Source organism: Ceratotherium simum, chromosome 22 (genome assembly GCF_057802395.1).
Source record: "Ceratotherium simum simum isolate JZ-2026a chromosome 22, ASM5780239v1, whole genome shotgun sequence".
Taxonomy (NCBI): domain Eukaryota; kingdom Metazoa; phylum Chordata; class Mammalia; order Perissodactyla; family Rhinocerotidae; genus Ceratotherium; species Ceratotherium simum.
In genome coordinates this window covers 20177845-20202093 of record NC_141921.1, presented here as the reverse complement: position 1 = coordinate 20202093, position 24249 = coordinate 20177845, and the positions used below count along the sequence as shown (strand labels likewise).

Genomic DNA, 24249 nt, shown 5'->3' with positions numbered 1-24249 from the left:
GGAGGCTGCGTACGCCCGCCCCTCTAGCTACCGGAGCAGCACCTCTCCTTCCTTTTCCGGTCCCGGCGGCGGCTCGGTTGCTTAGCGAGAGGCGAGGTTTGGGTAACTCGGGACAAGAGTCCAGGCGGGGTCAAAGATGGGCATGGAGCCCAGGAGCATGAGGACTATTGCAGGCGGGGAGGATCTCCGGACAGTAGTAGTGGGCGGACCCGTCTCAATGGGAACCTCGGAAGCCGTGGTCTTCTTGGCTCTCACCCTGAAAAGGTGCCCACAACCGACGCAGGGCGATTTGGCCGACTCGATGTGGGCTCGGGAGGGTGAGTGGCACCGTGGTAATGATAGCACTATGAGCGCTTACTGTTTGCCAGGCACTGTGTTAAACACATATGTTTCTTATTTTAATCCTCAGACCCTCCCTGAAAGGTAGGTACTGTTAGTAAAGTGGCAAGGTTAGATAACTAGTGAGTAGTAGAGCCAAGACTCCGATCTGGGCACTGGATCACGATGCTATAAAGAGGTGAAAGAAAGTCACCAATCTTAGATTTTATTTACTAGACAGCAACATTATGACTATATTCAAGACACATCAGGTTGCAATCTATAAGGAAACTAAGTCCCTGGGCAAACAAAATTTAATCAGTGTCCAGAAATAAAAGATTAGTACCTAAAAGAGGGAATTATATATAGATCAAGAACAATCTTCCTAATGCTGTGCTCCTTTCAAGGAAAAAACTAGTTCCAAACCATTTAGCCTCAATTCCGAACATGTGATTTTCCCAAAATCAGTTTTCAGGAATTCTGAAGGGAGCCTCTGAAAAAGTAATCCTGATTTGGTAACTCTATGTCTTTTAATTTAAAACTACCCCTTCACAATTCAGAGTTAGAGCCGTTTTCCGTTTTTGAAATGAGTTTGCAGTTGTCTGTAAACAGCTGGTCTTTAGAGCTGCCATTATTTGTTTTGTCTATGCTCCACCACTACTAGGCTACTTCTATGGTAATAAATATGTAGACTAAAAGCCAACAGCTGTTCAGATCTGAAGGTCTGTGGGAGCCCTCCTACCACTGAGGTTGTTTGTCAGCAACGCTAAATGATTTGGAGGACAAGCAGTAGGATTATTGCAGGTTCTGACGGACTTGGATTCAAAGGACAACTCTCCCAAAGAATCAGGAGTGTCTGGAATGTCAGGTGGTTGGAAGTCACCCTGTGAAGGAGGAATGGTTCTGATTGTGCTCTCTCTGAACTGGCCCCTGAGGTTACCTTTAGGAGGTGACACCTGTTTTTCATCTTCTGTAGAGGGACCCCATGTAGCACGAAGCCACCTGGGTTTCCAGGTGCAGTTAGGTGGCGGAGAGAAAGCTGTTTGGGATGACTGCCCCACGTGGTTGTCCAGATCTATAGCAACACCTGGAATAGAACAGTGACCTTTAGAGTAGTGGTTTCTTTTGCTGTCTTTGCCGTCAATTTCTTTTTTTTCCCTTAACTGGTTACCATTAACTTCTTTTCCAAATATTTTATGAGTGTCTTCTTTATTACTTGAGCCGATGTGTTGAAGATGACTACAGGTAGTACTAAATGTGCACATATCTTTAGAAAATACAGTTTCCTGTTCATCCAAAATGCATTTCTCATCATTTCCACTGTGATTGTCAGGATCCGCTTGAAATGCAGATGCATTTAAACTAGGGTGCACTGCTATGTGCATTTGCTTTTCCACTAGCAGATTACAATCAGATGCAGAAGAGAGTTTCTTCAGTGAATTTGCAGATGTATTTTGATATTTGGCAAGATTTTGTTTTGACTTGTTCACATAGAATTTGTTATGCTCATCCTTCAATTTATATTGTCCCAAAAGCCCTCTTTTAATCTTTTTAAAACCTAGGTGGAAAATTTCCAGAACATTTAAGAAAAGTGAAACGGTGGCTATGGATTGCATAAATAATAGGAATATTGTCTTCTCTGTGGGTCTTGAGACAAAACAATCAATTATATTTGGACATGGGTGGCCATGGCATTTAAACAGAGGCTCTAAATGAAATCCATATAAAAGATACTGTCCAATCATGAATCCGACTTCAACCACAGAGCGAGTGAAAATGTGTATCACATAAGTGCAAAGCAACGTTCCTCTAAGCGGAGCTTTGTTTAGTTTCCTTTGCTCCAGCTGACAAAGTTCTTGCTCCAGTCTCCTCCGGTCCCCAGGCATTTCACACTCGATCCCCTCCAGTTCTCCTCTCAATTGAGCTTTCTTCCTCTGTCTCTCTTTCTCCAGAACTCTCAGTCGGTACAAAGCATGGCCCACGTAGACCAAGGATGGTGAAGACACAAACAGCACCTGCAAAACCCAGTATCTAATGAGGGAGATAGGAAAGGCCTGGTCATAGCATACATTTCTGCAGCCGGGTTGTTCTGTATTACAGACGAAGCCAGATTGCTCATCATTCCAGACATCTTCAGCTGCTACACCCAGAACAAGCATTCGAAATACGAACAGGATGGTGAGCCAGATCTTTCCAATCATGGTAGAGTGGATGTGAACTTCCTCCAGAATGCCTCCAAGGAAATTCCAGTCCCCCATGTTTATTTAGTCAGCCATCTTAGGTCTGAACCCCATCAAATAGGACGCAGGTAAATTCTTCCATTCTGAAGGGCGTGCTATTTCTTGAAGCAAGCCTATGGCCAAAATATGAACAAAGCATCACTCTTTCAGTGTGTTGGTTGTTTTCCTTTTCCCCTGGAGAGCTGTGATAATCTGTTACCAAGAATATATTTAAGATGTCAGGAATTTAAAATCACTTACGTTTAGACCTCATAATGCAATGAAAAAAAAAAATGATTACCTGGGGTGGGGTGTATATATTCTCTGTGAAGAATAGAACTGTAGGATTCCCTATAAGGAGTTTTCTTACTTAGCTGTTGTTGTTTTATTTTTTTAAACTGAGAACTTTTGGAGAGGTTCCTAAAACTACTGACTTAATCTTACAAACCTATTTATTAAGATTATATAAAAGTTACAACCAAAGTCAATGATTTTAAAATCTCATTTATGCACGAAGGAAAATGAATGTGTTTCATTTGATAATTTGGTAAGATAACAGCATTTAATGAAACCAGAAGAAACAGATCTGGCTCTTGCTATAGGAATTTAGATTAGTTCTTTAATCCACATTTAAACGTCTAAATTCTGGTTTCTTTCTGGCAGTTTTTGGGCATTTTTAGAAGCCATTTCATTAATGTATTTGTGGATATAAATATAAATTTATATCCACATAAACTTCTTATTATACTTTGCTATGAAAAATTTTGTAAATCTTTATCATCTTAAAATGAACTCCAAAAATTCTCAACTATTTTGTACTACCCGATTGTTATTAGATATTACTTGAAATAAATGGATCATTGTGGTGGTGGTGATATCATAGAAATTTTCATTGTAACAGTATTTGACCTATTTAAGACATGTAGCTTGCTTTTGTGGAGGGAGCACTGGGGCAAGTTATAATTTAGATGCTTGGATTATCAACCAGTAGGTTCCATATTAAGATATCCTAGGATACCTAAGAGTAAATATATCCCAAAGGAAAGAAAAAAAGAGTGAATGTTTTTATCTACTTTCATGTGAATAAAATATAAATGTATGTCCTATACCCCTTATAGAAAGGGAAATGTTACACTATCAAACATACTAGGATACTATAGCTACAAGATATGTTCATCATAAAGATCCTATGAGGTAGGTATGTTGTTTCCCCGTTTTACAGATAAAGAAACTGAGACACACCTTAAATTACCCAAAGTCACACACCTTAAATTACCCAAAGTCACACACCTAGAACTGGCATTCAACCTCAGTCAACGTGGCTCTAAGGTCAGCTCTTAATTGTTTTACTAGATTGTTATTTTTCCCCTTTAGCATACTTGAAATTTGCATGAAAAAACATTAAAAAATCATCTGCTTTCTCTTAAAAGTTTAATTATTTAAACTAGGCATGTAAAATAGTGATAGTTTTGACTTTTTAAATAACTGGTTCTGGAGTCTTAAGTTCCCTTTTTAAAGCTTTATATAGTTAAAAAAAAACTTACAAAAGCATCAGCCTTCTAAAATTTAGTTGTATTCCTGAGATAGAGAAAATTTCTATTTGACTTCATTATGTTAATAATAGTATACTCGTTGACTCAACAATTCAAAGGACTTTAAAGTGTAAACAAAGATATTATTCATGTTGTTTATAATAATAATAATTTGAAAACATCCAAAATAATTATCAATACAAGAAAGGCTGTATTGTACATAATAAATTACAGTACAACCACAGTGTGGTACTATGCAACCTGTAGAATTGATATACTAATATAAAAAGATATTTGATGTATTATTTCAGTGACATTCAGGTTCTAAAATAGAATAGTATGGCCCCATTATTGTAAATGTGTTTATATGTAAAGATGCATAGAAAAAAGCCTAGAAGGATATTCGTCAAAATATTAGCTATGGTTATCTCTGGGTAGTGTGATTACAACTGACTTAATTTTTTTTATAATTATATGTATTTTAATTTTTGTTACCATGAGCACTTAACTTTTGTAATCACAAAAATAAAAGTTTTTTTTTTCCTTAAAAGGCGAGAGCATAGTATTTCCTGAAAGGAGCAGTATGCTTTAGCTACAAATCTTAGACTCTAAAGCTTTCATAGCAAACGACATGAATACTAGTATACAAAGATGCAGTACTATATAGAATTCTAAAGCAAAAGATAAAAAACATTTCAGATGACTCCTTTTTTAGTTAGCTAAAAGAGATTAACACAAACCTTTCTTAGTTTAGGTAAATCTGAAGCAAATCATGCTTAGGAGAAGTTACTCCATGGCCATCTTCAGCTTGTTCCCTGAATTCATCCCTTTGCAGGTGTAGAGCAGATTTAGTTCAGTTCAATGCGGCGAATGAGTCAGCCATCAGCTAAAATCCATTTCTTTCTGCTCATTCTTGCTTCTGAAACAGCGCTGCCCAATAGCACTTTCCGCAACGCTGTTGAAGTAGAGTCTATCCGCGCCGTCCAGTAAGGTAGCCACGCACCACATATAGTTATTGAGCACTTGTCATGCAGCTTGAGTAACAGAGGAACTGAATTTTTCATTTTATTTAATTTTAATTAAAGTTTAAAGAGTTACATGTGCCTAGTGGCTACTTTATTGGATAGCACAGATAAAGAATATTTCCAGTATTTCTAAGAACAGCACAGTTTAAGTTATGAGCCCCAAATTAAGCTGAATAAATGGTCCCTCTATAATTCAGAGATGTCAAATTTAAAACACCAGATGTTTGTGTTTTGTTTTTTTTTAATGGTAATTTTGCCCCCTGCGGCACCCCATAAGATATCACTGTTTTTGGTAATGTGAACAATGTTTCTAGTACCAAAAAGTCTTCCTAACTAGATAATAACTTCTTAGTCATCGGTCTTAATAATCAATGGGTCATGTCCAATTTTATAATTAGATGAATCCTATTTCTCTATCTAGTTTTCTGTTATTAACAATTACCTTGCACTTTAGGTCATTAAAGGTCTCTTTTCAGAGCTAGTGATCATGGGTGGATTGTCCATGGCAGATGAATATTTCTTCCCTGGGCTTCTTTGCCAACTAATAGCTACTTTTCAGATTAAATGCAAGCATTTCATCTGGGAAAAAAATGTATATATATGTTCATATTTGTATATTATGTATTATATAAATTACATATTATGTGTAATATATAAACTATACATAAATTCTTAAACTTAAAAAGCACTAAGCCTCATGAGTAGTCAGAGAAATACAAATTAAAATGAAGTATTATTTTTTAACTATCAAAATGCAAATTTTTCAAAGATTTCTAATACCTGCTTTGGCAAAAGTGTGAGGAAACTGTTACTCTTCATTTACTGTCGGTAAGAATATAAATGGGTACGGCTATTTAAAAGGCAGTTTTGGGCCGGCCCTGTCTCGTAGCGGTTAAGTGCGCGCACTCTGCTGCTGGTGGCCCGGGTTCGGGTCCCGGGCGCGCACCGACACACCACTTGTCAGGCCATGCTATGGCGGCATCCCATATAAAGTGGAGGAAGATGGGCACGGATGTTAGCCCAGGGCCGGTCTTCCTCAGCAAAAAGAGGAAGATTGGCATGGATGTTAGCTCAGGGCTGATCTTCCTCACACACACACACTAAATAAATAAATAAATAAATGGCAGTTTAAATCAAAATTAACATAGCATTTCTGCTTCTGGATGCTTGAAATATTCGCTCGGCAAACATACTCAAAGACACAGCACACATGCTAGGATGTTCACATAGCACTGTTGGTAACAGTACAAAATTAGCAACAACTTAAGCTTCCAATAGAGGAATGGTTAAATGAACTATAGTACATCTTATCACTCAGCAACTCAGAGAACTAACAGAGAAAGATCTCTAAGTCATTAAAAAGCAAGTTACAGAACAATACATGTAGTATAATCTCATTTATCTTGTTAAAACCTACATTTTATATGTATATTTAATCAGCTAAAACAGATTAACCCAAACCTTTTTAGGTAAATCTGAGAGGCAAATCATGCTTAGAAGTTATACCACAGCCTCCTTCAATTTGTTCTCCGCATTTATCCCTTTGAGGGTGTAGAGCAGATTCAGTGCAGTTCAATGCAGTAAGTGAGTCAGCCATCAGCTAAAATCCATTTTGCTTTCTGCTCATCCTGGATAGAGAAAGGTCTTCAAGAATACACACCCAGCTGCTGACAGCAGTCATCACCAGAAAAAGAGGTTTGAGTGGGAAAGTAAAGGGGGCTTTTATCTTTTAATTTCTTGTTCAGATCTTTGCTTAACCAAGAACATACTCATATTTTCATTCTCAAATTAAAAAAAAAATTTTTAACAGATCCCAGATCAGTTTTTCTCAAAATGCTAAAATACAACTTTTCTCACTGTCAGTAAGTGTGTATGCTCCTTTCCAAATACAGCAACATGTTTAGATGGATGTTTATAAATAAAACATGTTGATGATGAAAAAATAAAAAATTATATTTCCTGTGTTCAAATGATCTAAAACTACTATTTTGGAAAAAATGGCCAACAATCTGGTTCTATACAGGAAAAGGACAGAGGCTTCTCAGTTTCAGATATATTTTACCTTTTGTAAGTAAATCCTACTAGGACAGCCACTAGCCATGTGAAGGATGAGAATCTTATAGATGAGAATCCAGAGTCCAGGTACCTAATGGGCACCAGAAAGCTAGTTCCAGGTTCCTAGACACACTATTAGAATCTTAAACTAGCAGTCCAGAGAATTCTCAGTCTTTTTCTATAAGGTATTTGCCATTCGTGGTGCACACACAAAAACGTTTATTCCTATACTCTCATGACACTCTTAATTTTCAGTTTTTAGGGAACACTGCATTGTTAGACCAGTAGGGGAGGAGAGTGTGGGCTTTCAAGTCATCACCAACCTTTAAATCCTGCCCCCTCTTAGACAAGTTATTTGATTTTTTACAATTTCCATGTCCTCCTCTCTAAGATACAGAGTAATAGCCACCTTTCTAGGCTGTTAAAAAAGATTGGCAATAATGTATATAAAGCACCTCAAACAGTGATCTATCGACTCAGACAGTGATAGAAAATGATTATCAATAGTCTGACACAGATATGAAAAGTTTTTATTATCAGCATAGCACAGTATTTGTGGATTCTATCAAGCAATCTCTACAATATGTCCTCCAAGGAGAGCAAGTCTCTTTTACAGGATACATACACACCATATGCCTGGGAAAAAGCCAATCTTGGTTTTTACTTCCCTTCCGTTCTCTCTCCTCTTCTTTCCTCCTTTTGCATTCAGAAGCCCTTTCCTTAAACCATAACTCCTTTTGTAAGCAGGCTCTGCAGCTGATGACTTCAGTGGTGGTTCCCTCTCTTTATAAAAATGTTGGCAGTTGCTGGGACTTCTCTGTTTCTTCATAGAGTTCTCCAGTTTTTTCCCAGATGGCTCTTTTTATTAATTAGTTTATATTACAGGCAGGTCAGTTTGCTGGGGATAGGAAAACGTTGAAAAACACGGCAAACAAGACACAAGCTAAATAAGCTGCAATTGCTATCCAAAACCTTGGATCTTTCAGCAGCGCCTTATCAAAGCAGCTAAACACAGTGTAACCTATGGACATTCCAGCGAATCCACCTGCAATGTGAGCTGCAAAAGACACCTTGGGAGAAAAGGGGGAAAAATGGAAATAAGTGAAGAAAATGCTGATTGCATGTGTCAGTTGCATCTCTCTTACTAAAAAACAAATACCGTCACAGACAAACAAGAGTCTTAAAAGTCTGAAGAGCAAGGAGGTGAGGCAAAAGAGACACAAAATTCCATGTGCACAGAGAGAAGGAGATGTTCTAAAACATGCAAAGCTAAAAAATGTCATTTCATCCACTCTCTGAGTACACAAGACAAACCCATTGTTTCTCATTCTTCTTAATCATCATTGCATTTAGGATGGTTCTATATAGTGCCAACCAAGAGAATAAGAGTTGAGCTGCTGTGAGGGATTACTGTAGGAGCCCAGTCTGACCCCACATAAATGGAATGTCAGAATTCAAACACAGGTAATACACACACTCAAACAGAAACTACCAAATTCAAAGACTAATTCCAACAAAACTGGAAATGTTTGTCAGTTTTCTTGATATTGTGAGTTCATCTGGACCCAAATTTTCATTGCTGTTTTCCAATCTGGTTTTTACTCTCAGTGGACAGTGAAATCTCTTCTCTCCTGTTTTGGAATAGCCACCAGTATGGCAGGTGCAGAGAAGTGGAGCCAGTGATCAGGGCTATGAAAGAGTTAAATGAAAAGGACAATCCAAAAGTCCAATTTCCTCAGGAATTTTCTTCCAAATGGAAATTTGGCTGCCCTAAATGACAGAATTGTTGCCGCCATTTGATGACTCTTTTTAGCTATGGATATGATAGGTAAACAAATTTTCCATTAAGAAAATAATAAACTGAACTCACCGGTGACCCATTCGCAGGGACAAAGAACCTTCTGTAGAGAGCAAATCCCATGTCCGACCCAACTAGAAGGAAAAACAACCTGATGAAGCGCCAGGATCTCTGCCAACAGTGCACTAAATGGTTTTGGCTCCCCTCTAATAATGGTAGCAGCTCAGATTTATTGAGATTTACTCTGTGCCAGATGCTGCTCTAAGAGCCTTACATGTATTGACTCATTAATCCTCACAAAGACCCTATGAAATAGGTACTATCATTATCCCATTTTACAGATTTATTCATCCAACAAGTATTTATTGATTGTCTTCTATGTGCATGGCACGACTCTAGGCAGTAGAAATACTGCAGTGAACACATCAGACAGCCCTGCCTCCTGGGGCTGACAGTCTAGTGGGGGGAGGCAAACAGAAGAATGAGTAAAACACAGTATGTCAGATGGTGCTGAGTGCTATGGAGAAAATACAAAGAGAAGAAGGAGGATTGGAAATGCTGTGAGGAGGGTGTGATTATTAATAGGAGAGCCAGGGAGGGTCTCACTGAGAATATGACGTTTGACAGAGCTAAGGGTGCAAGCCATGCTGACATGTGAAGTAAGAGTCTTCCAGGCAGAGGAAAGAGCAAGTGCAAAGTCCCTGAGGCAGGAATTTGCCTGGTATGTTTGAGGAATACCAGCGCAGTTGATCTGGCTTTCCGAGTGGCTAGGTGGTTTTCAAAGTGTGGTTCCGCTGCAACAGCCCTAGCAGCAGCAGCACCTGGGAACTTAGAAATTAAAATTCTCAGCCCCACCCCAGACCTATTGAACCAGAAACTCTGAAGGTGGTGCTCAGCAGTCTGTGTTTAAGAACACCTCCAGGTGATTCTGGACTAAAGTTGGGGATAAAGTGATAGGTGATAAGTAGCGGACAGAACATGTAGGGGCTTTATGGGCCACTGTAAGGACTTTGACTTACTCTGAGTGATAGGAGGCCTTTGAAAACTTCTGAGCACAGGAGTGACATGATCTAACATCTGTTTTTAAAATATCATTTTTAGGAAATGAAAGGAAATAGACTATAAGGGAGCGAGGACAGGAGCAGGAATACCAGCTAGATTACTATTATTGCACAATCCAAGTGAAGAAGGATGGTGGCATTTTATACATAAAGATACCAAGACACACAGCTTAGAGGCAGGGGCAGGATTTGAACCTTAAGCAGTCTGGCTGCAGAGGCTCCACTCACACCCACCACACTAATTGCCTTGAATTTCCATCAGGACTACTGAAGATGGACCAAGAAAGGAAATGAGTCCACATTCTCCAATGGAACAGAGAGAGCCAGAACTCAGACATTTTTCAAATAAGTCAGATCCGTGATGCAAAAGGAGCTTCAGGGGTTTCTTAGCCTAGAGGAACTCCACCCGGAAACATCTCGTGTAGCTGTCACATTCCACACCCATGCCCCAATTCCCTGTGCTCTACTTAGTGAGCCCCTGTGTCCTAGGAGATGGAAAGACCTAGTCCTTGCCTTAGGGAAAATAGCATCAGGACCATGTGTTCTGGCTAGTTTCCCTTTCAATACTGTATTGATGTTGAAACCACTGGACAGGAATTGAGGTCGAGGAAACACTCAATATTAATTTAATTGTAAATGACTATTACACAAAATGCTGGATAAATGTGGCTGTATCGTATTTTCAATCATCATTTGCATTTCCCAATCCAGTGTAAATAACACACAAAGATAGGACTAGGAAAGTATAAGAAAACCACTGCAGGAGAACAGGCTGACTTCCTGGAAACAGTTACTCCAGTCTAGCCTTCCACAGTAGGAGGCCACCTCTCAAAAAGTCCCTGTAACCCTTAGCATGTCAATTTCTCCATTCCATTTCTCTCTTCTCTTGCCTCCTCCTGACTTATCTGTGCCTGGCTCTTTCTGCGTCCTAGGAGAGTTTGCTTCTAAGTTGCTACAGTCTCTAAACTGAGACATGTCTTCCCACCTGAAAAGAAGCCCTTATTCCAATAAACCAAATCATTGTCCTCACTAAAAATTTGACACTCATTTTAAGAGGGTTGCCTTTATACGGATGTTTTTGAGGGATGAAAATGTGAAATTTCCCTAACTTTTTCCAAAGGGACGCTCAGTTGCTTCATTAGAAAACACATCCAACAAATAATGCTTAATGAAGGAAGGTCCTGAAGGCCAATCGTCCTTCACACTTAAGAATAAAATTTACCATTAAAAAAAAAACTATACGTTTTCCTAAGGAAGTGTATTTAAAATACAAATGTATTTTGTTAATCTGGCGTGTAACTTTTCTCATTTTCAATAGTAGGTAAACACAGGCCAAAGAACTTTCAGAAATGACGCATGCCAGGAAGTGGGGAAGGTTAACGCTAGCATATCGCGCCTGCTCCGTAAGATGTTTGTAGGATCTAACCACTCAGTGACTGCATTACTTACCTCAAGAATGACATCATGTTACATAACTATCTTTGGAGATTCCCTGGGCATGAGGAAAGGGTTTTTACTCCAACATTGAAGAGTATTAAAACCATTTCCTCATCAAGGGTCTGAGGCTTATTTTACAAAAGTCATTCATAATGACCTAAAAGAAGCAGATTGACTGAAGACCAGGTCACTGGGGTAACAACATTTTTTGGTCTAAGGACTTGTCTCTTGGTTCTGGCTGTGACTCGTAACAACGCAGGTGGCCGCTCTGCTCCCACAGCAACTCTCCTAACTAACCCCAGACGCTTGCTCCCCTTTCTGCACTAACTTCCCCTCACTTTTTGGATTTCCTATGGAGAAAAACATTGTATACAGTTTGGTATAAACTAGAAACAAGTCACTTATTCTCTCTCAGGATGAAATAATTGTTTTTACAGTTCATCTGTTCATAAACTAGATTTAGGCCCTGTCCTCATGTGGTTATCCCTGTTCCCACCAGTGTGGATAACTGAACCCTTGACACCAATTAGCACAATCATTTTTTCTTGTCATGTAGACAGCCAAAATCTTAGGCTTTATCAAGTGGAACCTCTGTCCTGGTCCTCAATTCTGACCCCACAGTCTGACCCCAGCATCTGTCCTTCTCCCGACACCCTCCGAGTGGACACAGCTTCAGCTGGAACAGGTCTAGAAACACAGGTTACTAGCCCTGCCTTTGCTCCTGTTTTTTTCTACTCTGTATGATCTGCCACCATCCAAAATCTACCCTGACCTTCCGACTCAGCTAAAATTCCACCTCCTCTCCAAATTGAACAGCCTTCCTCAACTCCTTCAGCAAGGAATTCTCTACCATAATTCCTGGCGATGTCAAAAGTCACATTAGTCATCCCCCCAGTTCCCTGACCTCTCAATTCCTTCACCTCCGCTCCCATCTTCAATCCTCAGCCACACTCCATGCTCATATACTAGATCAGTTTTTTTTTATCTGAAAAGTCAGAAATTGAGGAAGAAAATAGGTTCTATCAGTGGTTTTCAAGCTTTCAAGCTTTCTCATATGAATGAGAAAAATCCAGTTCTATGAAACATAAATGAAGCTATTGTGGCTGATGTGGAAGCAGTGCCTAGAACTGTACTCTCTTGACTTCTCCTTCTCCGGAAAGAAGCACAAAGCAAAAACACGTTACTGAGGCCCCTCTAAGAATTACCCACAAGGGTCAGTGAAAACTCCTCCACTTACACCTTTCTGCTTAGGACCATAGAGCCAACAAGTCTTTTGACTCTAGACTAGCAATCATCCTACATGTTGGTGTTTGGGAAACACGAGAAGGTCTTCTGAAGGTGGAACCAATAAAATTGAAGGTGTGAAGTGTTGACAAAACAAACTTACTTATAAGGATGATGATCAGTAGTCTGACAATTCCAAAGGCAGGAATCATTTCTCGAAAATTCTTGCAAAGAGACAAATAATAATAATATAAGCTGTCTATTGGCAAATGAAACCTCAGCTGTCCTCCCTCTTCATCTGCTTTTTCATTTAAAAAAGTGCAAGTGTCAAATATTTGCAAAACAAAGCGTTGGTGTAACAGCCCAGTTTTCAAATGTGTTTGGGAAGTACAATGCTGGTGCACTTGGGGGAACAAAATGAAACATGATATTTAATTCCATGATATAAACTAGACATAATTTTATCAGCAGGAAATAATCTAAATATAAGTAATAAAATCAATACAACGTGTCATAGATACATAGATAGATGCTGTCAAAATAAGTCTGATGAAATATTTCCAAGTTTTTTGGTTAATATTCATTTGATACCTCTTTATCCTCTTCCAAAGAGTAGAAGTTAGCAAAGACTTAAATAAAATTTGAGTATTACCTTAATTTTTTTGAGATAATTTCAAAAAATTTTTAAGTATTGGCCAAAAAAAAACCAATTTGATTTTAGCTTTGAAAAATCTCAGTCCAGGGGCCAGCCTGGTGGCATAGTGGTTAATTTCGTGCACTCCACTTCAGTGGCCCGGGGTTCACAGGTTCAGATCCCGGGTGCAGACCTACACACAGCTTATCAAGCCATGCTGTGGTGGCATCCCATATACAAAATGGAGGAAGATGGGCACAGATTTTAGCTCAGAGACAATCTTCCTCAAGCAAAAGAGAAAGATTGGCAACAGATGTTAGCTCAGGGCCAATCTTCCCCACCAAAAAAAAAAAGAATCTTAGTCCGTCGTGCAGTACCCTCCCGTGTTACTAGAGAATTGCTGAGTCAGAAAGACATTTCCACTTTAATTTATTGAGTTACTTCTCCCTTACCTTTCAAGTTATTAACTCTCTTCTCAAGGAGTAAAGATGCTGAAATAGCCAAGTTTATTCTAAATCAATTATTTTCAAACTGTTGTGACCATAACCTACAGTAAGAAATAATTTATATAACAATCTAGCACACACATAAATCAAATAGTACTTACCCTTCTTACACGTGATGCATACTGAGATTTTTTTCATTTTTTTTCTTTTTGTTTAATGTTTGGTCACAATCTCTTAAACTGAGTTCACAACCACTAATGGGTTGCAATCCAGAGTTTGAAAAACATTTTTCTAAATGACTTCTATTTTTGGAGTTTTATAATTGCTTCATATTTCTCCTTCTAGAGTAATTTTAAAGTATACCTACATGGGTAAAGGGTTAAGAATTAGTCAGGATTTTAGCCTGTTTTAAAAAGTGGTTGGCATTCTCGCATACTATATCATGGGAGTGTAAAATGGTATGCTAACTTTGGAGGCAATTTGGCATTTATCTATGAAAATTTAAAGCCTTCATCCAGTAAATCCACTTCCAGAAATTTATCCTACCAAAAAAAATGACAAAAATGCAAAAGAACATTCCTTACAGCATTATTTGTAATTGTGAAAAGCTGGAATCACTCCAAATTTTTTTCAAGGAAGGATTAAATAAGTCATGGTACAGCTATATAGAGGGTGCTATGGAGCACTTGAAAAGATTGAGGTGGGTTTCTGTGTACTGACATGTAGGTGGTCAGGATATTCTATGTTAAGATGCAGAACAATATCTATAAGGGTGGTTCCATTTTTGTAGTATTCATATTGATAGGATTTTGAATACATATAGAAAAAGGTCTGAAAGGATGTATATCAAACTGTTAACAGATACTATATTGGGGATTTTGACTTTCTATTTTTTAATTTAAAGTTTTATTTAGTATTCATTACTTTTGAGATAAGGAAAGAAAATGAAGATAAAATATGAAAGGAAAACTCTGGTGCGAGTGAGTTCTCAGTGAATATTGATAAATGAAGATCCCTTGAACCAAATACCAGTTATTGTTTAAAAAAAAAAAGGTCCATAGATTCCATTTCCAAAGTTCTTACCACTAGAACATTCATAAAATAGCCTCCCATCAGAGCATAGACTCCTCCTGAAGCCCCCACAAGTGATCTGAGTGGGTCAAAGATGGAGCTGGCAAGAGATCCTAAAGAAAGAAAACACAAAGGATCAGACATGACTATAACAATCATGGAAGATAAATCTTTCTAATCTAAGGTAAAAGTTGGGGAAGTTTGGACCATTATCCTATTAACAAGCAACAAGCTCACTTTATCCCTTCCATACTATAAAAGTACAGCTATGTGGACTAAATAACTCAGTTTTTCTGAAACATTAAATGTTCAATATGAAGAGAGTATAATAGTGACAAGAGCACAGACTCTGGAGCCAGAATTACCAGCTGAGTGACTTGAGCAAGTTTCCTAACCTCTCTGTGCATTATAGTCCCTACCTACGAAATCGGGTATTAATAGAACTTACCTCAATGGGTTGTCAGGGGAAGTAAATGAGTTGATATGTGTATCATGCTTAGAACACTACCTGACATGTTTGATATACAGTCGTGTGTCACTCAATGATGGGGATATATTCTGAGAAATGCATTGTTAGGCAATTTTGTCATTGTGTGAACATCATAGAGTGTACTTACACAAATACTTATACCTAGGTGGTATAGCCTACTACATACCTAGGCAATATGATACCAATCTTACGAGACCACTGTCATATATGCAGCCAATCATTGACTGAAATGTCATTATGTGGCACATAACTGTACTTGTTAGCTGTTGTTTCAAAATATCCCATATGTTTAGCCAAAACTATCAAAATACCTGAGACATTCCAACATTTTATTTATTTAAAGACTAGCTTTCTCATGGAGTCAAGATGTTGCTTCACAATCCTTCTCAACATACCCTTCAATCAGATTCACCAAGCAAGATGAAACCTATTTGCTAACCCAATCTTAGGTTGCATGAACTAAAACAAGGCTTTAAAACTACCTTATGCAAACTCTAAAATGTTCTCTCTGTACTGCTTAGTTCTATTACTTAGTCTCTTGCTTTCAAGGCCCTCCTTCATTCCTTAGGATACAATATAATACCTACTTTGTGCAAGAAAGACAAAGTATCTGACCTTAGGAATCTTACAAATGGATGAGCAAACAATTATCATAAAATGGAGAATATAACAACTGCTGTGATAAAAAAAATAATAAATTTGCTATGAAAGCACTTAGGAAGGAATGACTTTTTCAGCAGAGAGATTGAGGCTCTGCTACTCTGAGAAGGGGGAAATAGCATTTTGATTAAACTCTGAAGAATCTTTAAGATTTAGGGAAAACAAAGGGGAAGAAGGTATTTAGGACTTAGGGAAGTAGAAAAGCAAAGACATAGAAATGAAGGTATATGGATGACTGAAGATCAGTGAGAAGTAGTCCAACAGGGTTACAGCAATGGTTCTCAAATGTTAACCTACAGACTAGGGCTGGGGTTTAAGACAATCATATGAGAAATTTATTTTTAAAATACCGATACAAATGTCCGCTTCTGGCCATGAAGGAGTAACAAGGATAAAAATTTTCTCTCCCTCCTGAAACAGCTAAAGCACTGGACAAAATAGGTGAAACAATGGTCTTTAAGATACTGGGCGTCAGATAACAAAAGAGTGAACCCTGAGAGACAAGAAATAAATTAGATGAGTTGTCTGATTGTCCAGCTTACTGCCTTAGAGAGATTACAGGCTACAGTGCATGAAGGAGGAACTCAGGAAGATTTCAGTAAACTTTAATTTGCTGAGATAGAGTTTACAGTCCAGATAGACCTAGGAAGCTCGAGTTTGCAAGACAGAGCACCAGAGAGGATAGAGCTGCACAGAGAGAGAACTCCAGAGAGTAGCATGAGAGGAAATTACCTGAGCCAAGGAAAGAACCACCAGAAAGGAACAGAGGGAAGAGTACCTATTGTTCACACAGCACCAGACAGACTAAGTAACTTGCCAAATTAGAAAACTTTATAATTCACAGGGCATTGGATAAAGGACACAGAAGGGGCCTGCACAAGTAGTGGGGAATAATTAGCACTAAACGTGACTCAAAAACACAGTTTCACCTAGAAATCTTACGAGAAAGGATCAAACTCCTTCCAAGTAACTGAGTTCCACAACAAATCTGAGGAATATTTACAGGAATACAATATCAACCATCCAATGGTAAAAAGTCGAGCATCCAAACAAAAATTGTCAGACATGAAAAGAAGCAGGAAAATATGACCCATAATGAAGAGAAAAATGAAAGAATTAAAACCTACCAAAACGGACACAAGTGTAAGATTTAGCAGAAAAGGGCAATAAATAATTATTACAACTGTATTCTATATGTTCAAAAGTTAAGTGGAGCTGTATAAGATATAAAACAGACTCAAGTCAAACTTCTAAAGGTGAAAACTACAATGTCTAAGATGAAAAAATAAACTGGTTGAGTTTAATTACAGATTAGACATTGCAATAGAAAAGATGAGTGAACATGAAGACATGGTAATAAAACTATCCAAAATGAAACACACAGAGAAGAATATTTTTAAAAGTAAATACAGCATCAATGAACTGTGGGTTAATTTCAAGCAGCCTAATAAATATGTAATTGGAGTCCCAAAAGGAGAGAAGAGGAGACAGATGCAGAAAACATATTTGAAGAAATTATGGCCAAATTTTTTCCAAAGTTTTATGAAAACTATAAACCCACAGATCCAAGAATCTCAACAAACCCCAAGCACAAGAAGCATGAAGAAAACTACACAAACGCACAAAAAAATCAAATTGCTCAAAACCAGTGAAAAACTTAAAAGCAGCCAGAGTCAAAAACAGATGTTTCATACTGAGGAACAATGATAAGAATGTTAACAGATTTCTCATTAGAAACAATGCAAATAAGAAAACAGTAGAGCAACACCTTTAAAGTATTGAAAGAAAAATACTGTCAGGCTAGAATTCAACACCTAGTAAACATATATTTCAGAAATGAAGGCAAAATAACGTTTTTTTTCAGACAAACAAAAGATGAAAGAATTGATGAGCATACAAGAAATGTTAAAGGAAATCCTCAGGCAGAAGGCAAAAGATATCCGATGGAAATATGGAGAGAGACTAAGGAAGGAAGAACACTGGAAATAGTAAGAACATGGGCAAATATACCAGATTTTTATCTTATTATTTAAATCTCTTTAGAAGATAATTGACTATTTAAACTAACAGTTAAACTAACTATTAAACTAACTACTAGAAATAATGAGTGAATTTATCAAAGTTGGAGGATACAAGATCAATATACAAAAAAATCAACTATATTTCTATGTAATAGCAATGAAGAATGAGAAATAGAAATTTTGAAAACAGTACCATATACAGTACTTCAAAAATATGAAATACAGAGATAAATATGATCCCCCAAAAATGTGCAAGACCTGAACACTGAAAACTAAAAAAGATGCTGAGAGGAATTTTGAAAGATCTAAATAAATGGAAGTATACACCTTGTTCATGGATTGGAAGACTCAATATTATTAAAATGTCATTACTCCCCAAATTGACCTACAGATTCAATGCAATCCAAATGAAAATCCTATTAGACTTTTTTTGTAGAAATTGACAAGCTGATGCTAAAATTCATATAGAAATGCAAAGGACCTAAAATAGCCAAAACAACGTTGAAAAAAAGCAAAGTTGGAGCACTAGCACTTCCTGATTTCAAGACTTATTAGAGGGCCGGCCCTGTGGCTTGGTGGTTAAGTGCACGCGCTGCAATGCTGGTGGCCCGGGTTCGGATCCCGGGTGCGCATCGAGGCACCACTTCTCCGTTCATCCTGAGGCCGAGTCCCGCATACAGCAACTAGAAGGATGTGCAGCTACGACATACAACTATCCACTGGGGCTTTGGGGGGGAAAAAATAAAATAAATAAAATCTTTAAAAAAAAAAAAAAAAGACTTATTAGAAACTACAGTAATCAAGACAGAGTGGTAGTGGTGTAAAGATATACAAATATATGAGTGGAACATATAGGAAGTCCAGAAATAGACACACAGATAAATATGGACAACTGAGTTCAACAAGATGCAAAGGCAATTCAGTGAAGAAAGGATTGTCCTGTCAACAAATGATACTGGAACAATTAGACATCCACATGCAAAAAAGTGCCACTTCAATCCATACCTTGTACAATGTATAAAAATGGACCATAGACCTATTTGTAAAGCCTAAAATTATAAAACTTCTGGAAAAAAAATAAGAGAAAATCTTTGTGACCTTGGGCTAGTCAAAATTTCTTAGATATAACACTAAAAGCACAATTCTAAAATTTAAAAACTGATAAATTACACTTAATCAAACTTCTGCTCTTCAAAAGATACTGTTAAGAAAATGAAAAAACAAGCAAGAGACTAGGAGAAAATATTTGCAAGTAATATATCTGATAAAGGACTTGTAATCAGAATATATATTATTATGTATAATAAGGAATATAATCCAATTTTTAAATGGGCAAAAGATTTAAAGGTAGTTTACCAAAGAAGATATATAGATTGCAAATGAGCACATGAAAAGATGTTCACCATCATTAATCATTAGGAAATGCAAATTAAAACCCAATGAGATACCATTATAGACCCAATAGATTGGCTAAACTTAGAAAGACTGATGATACCAAGTATTGCTGAGGATGTGGAGGAACTGGAACTTCTGGTGGAGATGTAAAATGGCACCTCTTTGTACCATATTACCCTAACAATTCCACTCATAAGTATGTACCCAAGAGAGCCACACAAAAACTTGTACACAAGTGTTCATAGCAGTATTATTCATAATAGCCAAAAAGTGAAAACAACCCAAATGTCCCTAATTGATAAATGGATAAAGAAAATGTGGTATATCCATACAGTGGAATATTGTCCAGTAATAAGAAGGAATGAAGCATTAATACATGCTACAACATGGATGAATGATGAAAACGTTATGCTAAGTGAAAATAGCCAGTCACAAAAGACCACATATTGTATGATTCCATTAACATGAAATGTCCAGAATGGCAAATCTAAAGAGACAAGAAGTAGATTAGTGGTTGCAGAAGGCTGGAGAAGTGAGGGTGTGGGGTGAGGAGTGGGGAGTGACTGCTAATGGGTACAGGGTTTCTTTGGGGGACAAAAATGTTCTAAAACTAGATTGTGATGATGGGTGCATAACCCTGTGAATTAAGTAAATAACATTGAATTATGCACTTTAAATGAGTGAATTGTGTAATATATGAATTATACCTCAGTAAAGCTATTTTAAAAATTTGGTCATTTCTTAAACATGCCTTATGATAGGATCCAGCCATTCCATTCCTAGGTATTTACTCAAGAGAACTGAAAACATTTGTCCACACAAAGACTTGTACACAAATGTTCATGGTAGCTTCATATATATCCCAAACTGGAAACAACCCAAATGTCCATCAACAGGAGAATGGATAAACAAATTGTGGCATATCCCCACAATGAAATACTACTCAGCAATAAAAAGGAATCAACTATCAATACACACAACAACATGGATAAATCTCAAAACAATTAGGCTGAGAGGGTGATGTCAGCATCATGGTGGAGTAAGTTATTCCTTTTGTCTCTCCCCTCTAAGTTACAACTAAATGGACATCCATTAACCAACAGAGGATTCCCTACATGGCACAACAGGATGCCTGGGACATCCATGCAGCTATACATCTGAAGGTGGGAGGACTAGACCCCTGGGAAGCAGTGGAACTACGGGAGCGGCCCCCTCTCGCTTCCTGGCAGTAGCAATCCTGATACGGATCCTAACACAGTGGCCAGCGTGACTGTGAGCAGAGGTGGGGGCATCCCGGTCCATGCACAAACGCTTGCAGAGCAGCGGTGGCCCAGCCAGCAGGAGTGCCCACTGTGCAGTGGCAGCCCCGCCTGTACAAACATTCCCTGCCAAATGGCAGTGGCTCAGCTTGTGCTGAGGCGCCCCACCAGAGCAGCAGCCCTGCCCATGCAAGCGCAACCTGCCACAGAGCGCAGCCGCCCCACCCACGCAAGCACAGCCTGCCTGCTGAGCAGAGCGGCCCAGCCTGCCTGAAGGTATCTGGCTGAGCAGCTGTGGCTGGCCCCCAGAATGCAGGGCAGCTGATGGGCACAACTACAAGCAGACAAGGCGGGAAAAGAAAACCCTGCCCCTGCTCCCCCGAGATGGTGGCAGGTAGAAGGAACAAGAACCACAGCAGAACTGGTGACCCAGCCCCTGGTGGTGGCAACTCTGACACCAGCTCCACCAGCAGCAGGGGCTGTATACAAGTCCCCAAGCCCCCGCCAGTGACAGTGAGACCCATGAACCCAGCACCTCTGGCAGCAGGGCAACCAGAACCCTAAGACTACCCGGGAACAGCAGCACAGGTGGTGCACAGGACAGCAGCATCCAAGCCTGTGGAGAGCCAGGAGAGGAACACGAGACCCAGGTGACCAGAACCAAAGTAACCAAAGCTGTACCCAAATAAGAAAAGGTGATTTCTATCGCAAATGTGCTGGCAGAGGATTAATTTATCAAACACTGTGAAGAACTACAGTAACGCTGCAGAAGAGGAGGAAAATGACAACTCTCCAGAAACCAAACCTGAAGTCACAGCAAACTACAATCTAACTGACACAGAATTCAAAATAGCTATCATAAAGAAACTCAATGAGAAGAAAACTCAGAAACACAGTTCAATGAGCTCAGGAACAAAATTAATGAACAGAAGGAATACTTCACTAAAGAGATTGAAGCTCAAAAGAAAAAAAAAACCAAACAGAAATTCTGGATATGAAGAACACAATCAGATAAAAAATAATGTAGGGGGGCCAGCCCTGTGGGCTAATGGAAAAGTTCAGCATGCTCCACTTCGGCGGCCCAGGTTCAATTCCCAGGTGTGGACCTATACCACTCACCAGTGGCCATGCTGTGGCGGCAACCCACATACAAAATAGAGGAAGACTGGCACAGATGTTAGCTCAGGGCAAATCTTCCTCAAGCAAAAAGAGGAAGATTGGCAACAGATGTTAGCTCAGGGTGAATCTTCCTCAGCAAAAAAAAAAAAAAAAAAAAGGAATAAAAATCACATTATCATCTCAATAGATGCAGAGAAAGCAATTGACAAGATCCAACATCCATTTATGATAAAAACTCTCAATAATATGGGTAGAGAAGGAACATAATAAAGGCCGTATATGACAAACCCACAGACAACATCATCCTTAATGGTGAAAAACTGAAAGCCATTCCTCTGAGAATAGGAACAAGACAAGGGTGCCCACTCTCACCACTCTTATTCAACATAGTACTGGAAGTTTTGGCCAGAGGAATCAGGCAAGGAAAAGAAATAAAAAGGATCCAAATTGGGAAGGAAGAAGTAAAACTCGCACTGTTTGTGGATGACATGATTCTATTTATAGAAAACCCTAAAGCATCTACCAGAAAACTATTAGCAATAATAAACAACAATAGCAAAGTTGCCAGGTACAAAATCAACATACAAACGTCAGTTGCATTTCTATACACTAATAACAAACTAACAGAAAGAGAACTCAAGAATACAATCCCATTTACAATTGCAACAAAAAGAATAGAATATCTAGGAATAAATTTAACCAAGGAGGTGAATGACCTATGCACTGAAAACTACAAGACATTATTGAAAGAAATCAAAGAAGACAGAAAGAAGTGGAAAGATATTCCATGCTCATGGATTGGAAGAATAAACATAGTTAAAATGTCCTTATTGCCTAAAACAATCTACAGATTCAATGCAATCCAAATCAGAATCCCAATGACAATCATCACAGAAATAGAACAAAACATCCTAAAATTTATACAGAACAACAAAAGACCCTGAATAGCCAAAGCAACCCTGAGAAAATAGAACAAAGCCGGAGGTATCACAATCCTTGACTTCAAAATATACTACAAAGCTATAGTAATCAAAACAGCATGGCACTGGCAGGAAACAGACACACAGATAAATGGAACAGAATTGAGAGCCCAGAAATAAAACCGCACATCTGTGGCCAGCTAATCTTCAACTACGGAGCCAAGAATACACAATGGAGAGAGGAAAGACTCTTCAATAAACGGTGTCAGGAAAACTGGACAGCCACGTACAAAAGAATGAAAGTAGACCATTATCTTACACCATACACAAAAATTAACTCAAAATGGATTAAAGACTTGAAAGTAAGACCTGAAACCATAAAATTCCTAGAAGAAAACAGGCAGTACGCTCTTTGACATCAGTCTTAGCAGTATCTTTTCGAATACCATGTCTACTCAGGCAAGGGAAACAAAAGAAAAAATAAACAAATGGGACTACATCAGACTAAAAAGCTTGTGCAAGGCAAAGGAAACCATGAACAAAATGAAAAGACAACCGACCAACTGGGAGAAAATATTTGTAAATCATACATCTGGCAAGGGATTAATTTCCAAAATATAAAGAACTCATAACAACTCAACAACAAAAAAATGAACAACCAGATCAAAAAATGGGCGGAGGATATGAACAGACGTTTTTCCAAAGAAGATATCTTCCAAGGGACATGAAAAGATGTTCAATATCACTAATTATAAGGGAAATGCAAATCAAAACTACAATGAGATATCACCTTACACCCGTCAGAATGGCTATAATTAACAAGACAAGAAATAACAAGTGTTACAGAGGATGTGGAGAAAAGGGAACCCTCATACACTGCTGGTGGGAATGAAAACTGGTGCAGGCACTATGGAAAACAGTATGGAGATTTCTCAAAAAATTAAAAATAGAAATACCATACGATCCAGCTATCTCAATACCGGGTATTTATCCAAAGAACATGAAATCAACAATTCAGAGATGTATGCATCCCTATGTTCATCACAGCATTACTCACAATAGCCAAGACGTGGAAGCAACCCAAGTGCCCATCAACAGGTGAATGGAGAAGGAAGATATGGTATATCTATCTAATGGAATACCACTCAGCCATAAAAAAGACAAAGTCGTCCCATTTGCAACAACATGGGTGGACCTTGAGGGTAATATGCTAAGCAAAATAAGCCGGACAGAGAAAGACAAACACCATATGATTTCACTCATATGTAGAAGATAAACAAACACATGGATAAACAGAACAGATTAGTGGTTACCAGAGGGGAAGGGGGTGGGAGGTGGGCGAAAGGGGTAAAGGGGCACATATGTATGGTAACGGATAAAAACTAGTCTATTGGTGGTGAACACAATGCAGTCTATACAGAAACTGATATATAATAATGTACACCTGAAATTACACAATGTCATAGACCAATACAACCTCAATAAAATAAATGAAAAAAAGATCTGAAGAAAGAAGACCATCTTATCATAAAGTCAGCAAAAAAAAAAAAAACTCGAAAACAATG

At 38.3% G+C, this 24249-nt stretch overlaps 2 protein-coding genes across 4 annotated transcripts in view; both read right to left on the bottom strand.

Moving 5' to 3' along the window:
- Positions 1-1011: 1011 nt before the first annotated feature.
- On the bottom strand, positions 1012-2576 carry GJA9 (gap junction protein alpha 9). The gene has a single exon (XM_014784171.2). It carries the CDS (start codon positions 2574-2576, stop codon positions 1029-1031), a length of 1548 nt encoding a protein of 515 aa, XP_014639657.1. The 3' UTR covers positions 1012-1028.
- Positions 2577-7663: 5087 nt separating this feature from the next.
- Positions 7664-24249, bottom strand: part of RHBDL2 (rhomboid like 2) — a 47225-nt gene continuing 30639 nt past the window's right edge. For all 3 annotated transcript variants that reach the window (XM_004425990.3, XM_087446243.1, XM_087446242.1), the window contains 4 exons: positions 14833-14933; positions 12833-12893; positions 9020-9081; positions 7664-8219 (listed from right to left, as the gene is read on the bottom strand). In XM_004425990.3, the coding sequence (XP_004426047.1) occupies positions 8040-8219; positions 9020-9081; positions 12833-12893; positions 14833-14933 (404 nt within the window). In that variant the 3' untranslated portion in view covers positions 7664-8039. The remainder of the gene's footprint in view (positions 8220-9019; positions 9082-12832; positions 12894-14832; positions 14934-24249) is intronic.